The sequence below is a fragment of the Eleutherodactylus coqui genome, chromosome 4, assembly GCF_035609145.1.
Source record: "Eleutherodactylus coqui strain aEleCoq1 chromosome 4, aEleCoq1.hap1, whole genome shotgun sequence".
Lineage (NCBI taxonomy): Eukaryota > Metazoa > Chordata > Amphibia > Anura > Eleutherodactylidae > Eleutherodactylus > Eleutherodactylus coqui.
The window spans coordinates 2,277,770-2,283,769 of record NC_089840.1 but is presented as its reverse complement, the minus strand read 5'-3'; the positions used below and the strand labels follow the sequence as shown (position 1 = coordinate 2,283,769).

The window sequence follows — 6,000 nt, the reverse complement described above, 5'->3', positions numbered from 1 at the left end:
ATCATGTGGTATTTTCCCGGTAAGCTATTGGCTGACATGCTGGAAGCGCTTCGCGCTCCATTCTACTGAATGAGGCCCCTCTGACGCTGTTTGTATTTGGCACCTCTTGTATTTCCGTTCTTTGGTAGTATAACTCATACAAGTGTCTAGCGGAGGGCTGATGTGATTGATCTCCCCGTGGGGTCCGGTGTGGTGTTGCTGGCAGTCTGGGGGGCTCTGAAGCCATTAGGGTGGGCTGTGGCCGTCGCTGTCATCCACACATCCGCTGTCCTCATTCTCGGAGTCCATGCTGTGCAGTCATTGATTTGCCTGATGCTTGCAGTCCTACTTGATAAGGAGGTTCTGCAGCAGCTGAGGCATGTGGTGTGTGTGTGGGGGGGTGATAGTAGGAGTTGGAGATCCGTGAGCGCTCCTCCATCCGCTGCAGGTAAGTCTCTGCAATGAATGAGTTTTCTGCATCTGCAGCTTGCTGTTCTTTTCCTCCAAGTGACTTTCAGAGCCGGGGGCCTCGTGATTGGTGGATCGTCTTACCTTACCTTGTAGGGACGGCGCCCAACCCAACCTGATAAGAGGCTGCTTCCAGCCGCCGGCCGTGCGAGAACCAATCGCTCCCAAAATATCCCTGAGCCAATGATCAGGTTGCAGCGTGCGGAGGCTGGGGGGCTGCTGCGGGTTCGGCTTACCCACACGGCACTGGGACTCCGGCTGTGCAAGACCCTCGGGACCCCCGTCACGTAGCACTCGCCAGACAACATGGTCATCAAGGTGTTTGTGGCCACCGTCGCTGGATCTACTGCGGTAAGAGCGCGCTGGGCGCACGGCGGCCGTTTTATCTGTCGCTTCTTGTAGCAAGTTTATAAAGTCCCAACCAGGAACAATAAGTCGCAAAAAACAATCTAAGCGTCAAATCAATAACAGAAAGGGTTAAAAAGACACGGTATGAGCGGGCGGCACGGAGCGGCCGCGGGGGACCGCGCTGCGCTTAGCTCTAAACAAGATGGCTAATCACCATTTATTTAGTGTCTATAAAAGTGTCTGCGCTGCGGCGGCCGGACGCCTCCAGGAGCGCCGCGCAAAAATAAGGCTCCCCCGGACGTGGCGACAGAAGCGCGAGCTTTACGGCAACCATTTATGTCATGTCTGTAGTGGTGTTATCGCAGATTCATACAACGCAGATTATGTCCCCCCTTATTGTGGCCCCGGATCACGCAGGGAGACCCCCGGGCTACGATAAATGATAACAAGGACTAGAGACGGAGACTGAAGCCCCTAATAACTGCAGGAGAGCGGATGGAGGATCTCCTGGGTGTAAGTGGATCCCTCGTGGGATCGTGTCCCCCGAGGCCTGAGAAGTGGAGCCTGGGGGTGTTTCTGGGGGTGATGGGGGTATTCCTTGGATGATGGGGGTATTCCTTGGATGATGGGGGTATTCCTTGGATGATGGGGGGGTTTCTGGGGATGATGGGTGTATTTCTGGGGATGATGGGGGTATTCCTGAGATGATGGGGGTATTCCTGGGATGATGGGGGTATTCCTGGGGATGATGGAGGTATTCCTGGGATGATGGGTGTATTTCTGGGGATGATGGGGGTATTCCTGGGATGATGGGGGTATTCCTGGGGATGATGGGGGTATTCCTGGGGATGATGGGGGTATTCCTGGGGATGATGGGGGTATTCCTGGGATGATGGGGGTATTCCTGGGGATGATGGGGGTATTCCTGGGGATGATGGGGGTATTCCGGGGATGATGGGGGTATTCCGGGGATGATGGGGGTATTCCTGGGGATGATGGGGGTATTCCGGGGATGATGGGGGTATTCCTGGGGATGATGGGGGTATTCCTGGGATGATGGGGTATTCCGGGGATGATGGGGTATTCCTGGTGATGATAGGGGTATTTCCTGCAGGCAACCCTTTAGGGGAAGCAGCCGGCAGCCGGGAGGCAGCATGGGGGGAAGGGCCGCTGTTTCCTTATATATCCCCGCTTGACAGCTGATCTGATGAATTTGAGCCTCCTACATGTCAGCTACTCGGGGACACGCCGGAGCGCCGGACGCTGCACACTACTTGTCTGGAGGAAACTGAAAAAACATCCCCAAGATGGAATTCCTGCAAAATCCACAATGTTTTTTTCCTACAAGAAAATGAGTCGGAAACGTCCATATAACCCCCTGCGGCTCGGCCAATAAGGGGCCGGACGCGAACCTCCCGCCTGCGGCGGCGGCCAATAAGGGGCCGGACGCGAACCTCCCGCCTGCGGCTCGGCCAATAAGGGGCCGGACGCGAACCTCCCGCCTGCGGCGGCGGCCAATAAGGGGCCGGACGCGAACCTCCCGCCTGCGGCGGCGGCCAATAAGGGGCCGGACGCGAACCTCCCGCCTGCGGCGGCGGCCAATAAGGGGCCGGACGCGAACCTCCCGCCTGCGGCTCGGCCAATAAGGGGCCGGACGCGAACCTCCCGCCTGCGGCGGCGGCCAATAAGGGGCCGGACGCGAACCTCCCGCCTGCGGCGGCGGCCAATAAGGGGCCGGACGCGAACCTCCTGCCTGCGGCTCGGCCAATAAGGGGCCGGACGCGAACCTCCCGCCTGCAGCGGCGGCCAATAAGGGGCCGGACGCGAACCTCCCGCCTGCGGCGGCGGCCAATAAGGGGCCGGACGCGAACCTCCCGCCTGCAGCGGCGGCCAATAAGGGGCCGGACGCGAACCTCCCGCCTGCAGCGGCGGCCAATAAGGGGCCGGACGCGAACCTCCCGCCTGCGGCTCGGCCAGCAGCGATCCTCGATTTATGAAGGAGGAACGGAGCAGCAATTCTCGTCCTCCATGATATTCTGGGGTCCGTCGGGATCCAACCACCGCATAGTAAATATACGGCCCACGCGGACGGCGCCCCGCGCAGGGCGTGTTATTGGGCCCCCGCCCGTCATGAGAAACAGCAATATCTATTGAACTGATAGGCCCCTGCACACGGGGATTTCCCGCAGAGTTTCCGCCCGCGCCGCCTGCATAGGATTGCATTACAAAACACAGCCGCGATTTGTCCGTGTAAAAACCAAAGCATGTTCTATGTCTGAGGGGGTCTCACAGCCGGCAACATCACAGAGCAGACGCGGAAGCAGGTGAGCCGCAGGTCACTGCAGGGGGGCAAGTCAGATCCCACTGTGAGAAGTCTAGCAGCGGGATCCGACCCAGCCGTCTGCAGGCAGCCATAGGCAGTCTGTTGTGTGTGTTTGTGTAGAAAGCAGCAATATAGCAGTATACCCACATCAGAACAGCCCAGACACTAAATACTATACCAGAACCAAGATCAGTACATAAATACAGCACCAGTACCAAGCTTGTACCATAAATACAGCACCAGAACCAAGCTCAGTACATAAATACAGCACCAGAACCAAGCTCAGTGCATAAATACAGCACCAGTTACAAGCTTGTACCATAAATACAGCACCAGAACCAAGCTCAGTACATAAATACAGCACCAGTACCAAGCTTGTACCATAAATACAGCACCAGAAACAAGATCAGTACATAAATACAGCACCAGTACCAAGCTTGTACCATAAATACAGCACCAGAACCAAGCTCAGTACATAAATACAGCACCAGAACCAAGCTCAGTGCATAAATACAGCACCAGAACCAAGCTCAGTACATAAATATAGCACCAGAACCAAGCTCAGTACATAAATACAGCACCAGAACCAAGCTCAGTACATAAATATAGCACCAGAACCAAGCTCAGTACATAAATACAGCACCAGAACCAAGCTCAGTGCATAAATACAGCACCAGAACCAAGGTCAGTACATAAATACAGCACCAGAACCAAGGTCAGTACATAGATACAGCACCAAAACCAAGCTCAGTGCATAAATACAGCACCAGAACCAAGCTCAGTACATAAATACAGCACCAGAACAAAATTCATACCATAAATACAGCACCAGAACCAAGCTCATTACATACAGTAGCAGTACTGAGTGATGCGTTGCGGGGGCTCCAATGCCTCGAAGCATCAGAGGGGAGGAGTCAGAGCCAGAAGGGTTTGTGTAGCTCTACAAGAGGCTGTCTCGCAGAGGAAGGAGATCATCTGGCCGGGTGGGCCTAAGAGGGCAATTGCCCAAATCCCACACCTGCCTGGTGCCCCCTAGAAGCTGGTGGTCCGCACCCTGTATGATCACACATAGTCAAGGCCAGCCGTGCGCAGGTTGGATGGTTCTCCTAGGATGCATTCAGTGTTATTTAGGCGCCCGGTCGGCCTTCTGACGAGTGCAGCTATAGGAGCTTGGCCCCAACGACCTGACGTGCCGTGGAGTGGACCCATGTCAGTATGCAGGACCAGGCCGGCAGAAGACTGACTGTTAATCTAGGGGGTATTATAGATAGGCGCCAATGAGGTATATGAGGCTGCGGCCCCGTATGAGGCACCATACCTGTGGCATCACAGGGTTCAGGCATGAGCCTATGCCAAAAATGTTCTAATAAGGGAAATGGAAGAATACCTCCACAGCGCCACCTATTGGAAGGCAGCATTCCTGCAAGTCAATGTTAGATTCTTTCTACAAGCCTTGTAACAATGACTGGGTATTGAAAGCCGAGCCAGATTCCTTCCACAGACAGCCGTCCCGGGGGATTTGCCCCCCATTAGTGTGTAGTAGGTCTCTGGAACAGTCGGTGCAGCAGTGTGCCCCTTGCACAGATGGTGTGTTTTGGGGGGATGGCTGTCAGCAATATTTGAGAAGGAGAGGTGGAGCACTCATGAAATCCTCACCTTAGGCCACTAAATGTGCCCTTGTGGCCGCAGCTCGGATAAGCTGATCAGGCTGATACCTCCCCTGTATTTAGGAAACTTTTTGCTTCTCATGTATTTGCCCAGTTGGGTTTTACTCCCCAAGAAATAAAAAATCTGTCCCAAAAACTCCAGAATTCAGCGGTCATTTGCTTTTTCTTTGTAAGGCCTCACAATAATCCAGTCTGTTGTCTTATAGATCAAAAAGAAGCAGCAGGAGGTGGTGGGCTTCCTGGAGGCCAACAGAATCGACTTTGAAGAGAAGGATATTGCATGTAATTATGACAACCGGCAGTGGATGAGGGACAACGTGCCAGGAGAGAAGAAGCCCAAGAATGGGATCCCGCTTCCTCCGCAGATCTTCAACGAGGAGCAGTATTGTGGGGTAAGACTTCTAGGGTCACAAGAGCCCCTCGGGGGTCCTCGGCTGATCCTTCTCTCTGTTGGCCCCCCATGATGATCCGTCGTGTGTGAGACCATGTAATTATATCTTGTGTCTAGATGGTGGTGGGATCTCGGAAGGCTCACAACGGCATCTTAGGGCAGTTCTCGCAGGGATCCTATATGGCCGATGTCTGATTGCAGCGGTCCTGGGGCCACTCACTATTGGCCACTAATACCCCCGTTAAGTCATCTGGTTTAACCCCTTGGTACCAAAGCCTGTTTTTGCCTTAATGAGTGAGTCATTTTTTAGTTTTCATCACGTCTTCATGGCCGTATGAGGACTTGGTTTTTGCAGGACAAATGGTATTTCTTATGGCCACATTTTGGGTCTATATAATGGATTGTAGAACTTTGTATTAGGGGAAAAAATTCCTCCATTGTTTTTTGGAATTTATTTTTATGACGTTCAGCGTGCAGATTAAAGCCTTTTACGTGTCGCTGTCGCCTTGACCGTGGCATGTGAAGGGTTAAAGAGCGGGGATCAAAGGTTTAATACAAAAGCTGAGCACTCACTCCCCCTGACAGGAAAGGCCAGTGACCGGTGGCGGCCTCTGATGCAGCGCGGTGGATGAGTGCATGCAGAGCATAAAGGTAAGGCAGGTGAGCGGGCTCAAAGTGGAAATTCTGGAAATGCTTCAATCGAGGCAGTAGAGGTGAGGAGCGTCAGCCTGCACCTCTTATCTGCCGCTCTGGACCCTCTTCTTCATCTTCTTACTTGCATTACTTCTGCAGTAAGCACTCCCAGCATGCATAGAGCTCGTCTC

At 53.8% G+C, this 6,000-nt stretch overlaps 1 protein-coding gene across 2 annotated transcripts in view; it reads left to right on the top strand.

Annotated features, from left to right (window-relative positions):
* Positions 1 to 652: 652 nt before the first annotated feature.
* The window catches only part of SH3BGR (SH3 domain binding glutamate rich protein), an 81,042-nt gene continuing 75,694 nt past the window's right edge, over positions 653 to 6,000 (top strand). For both annotated transcript variants that reach the window (XM_066598953.1, XM_066598952.1), the window contains exons 1-2: positions 653 to 798; positions 4,992 to 5,177. In XM_066598953.1, the coding sequence (XP_066455050.1) occupies positions 754 to 798; positions 4,992 to 5,177 (231 nt within the window). In that variant the 5' untranslated portion in view covers positions 653 to 753. The remainder of the gene's footprint in view (positions 799 to 4,991; positions 5,178 to 6,000) is intronic.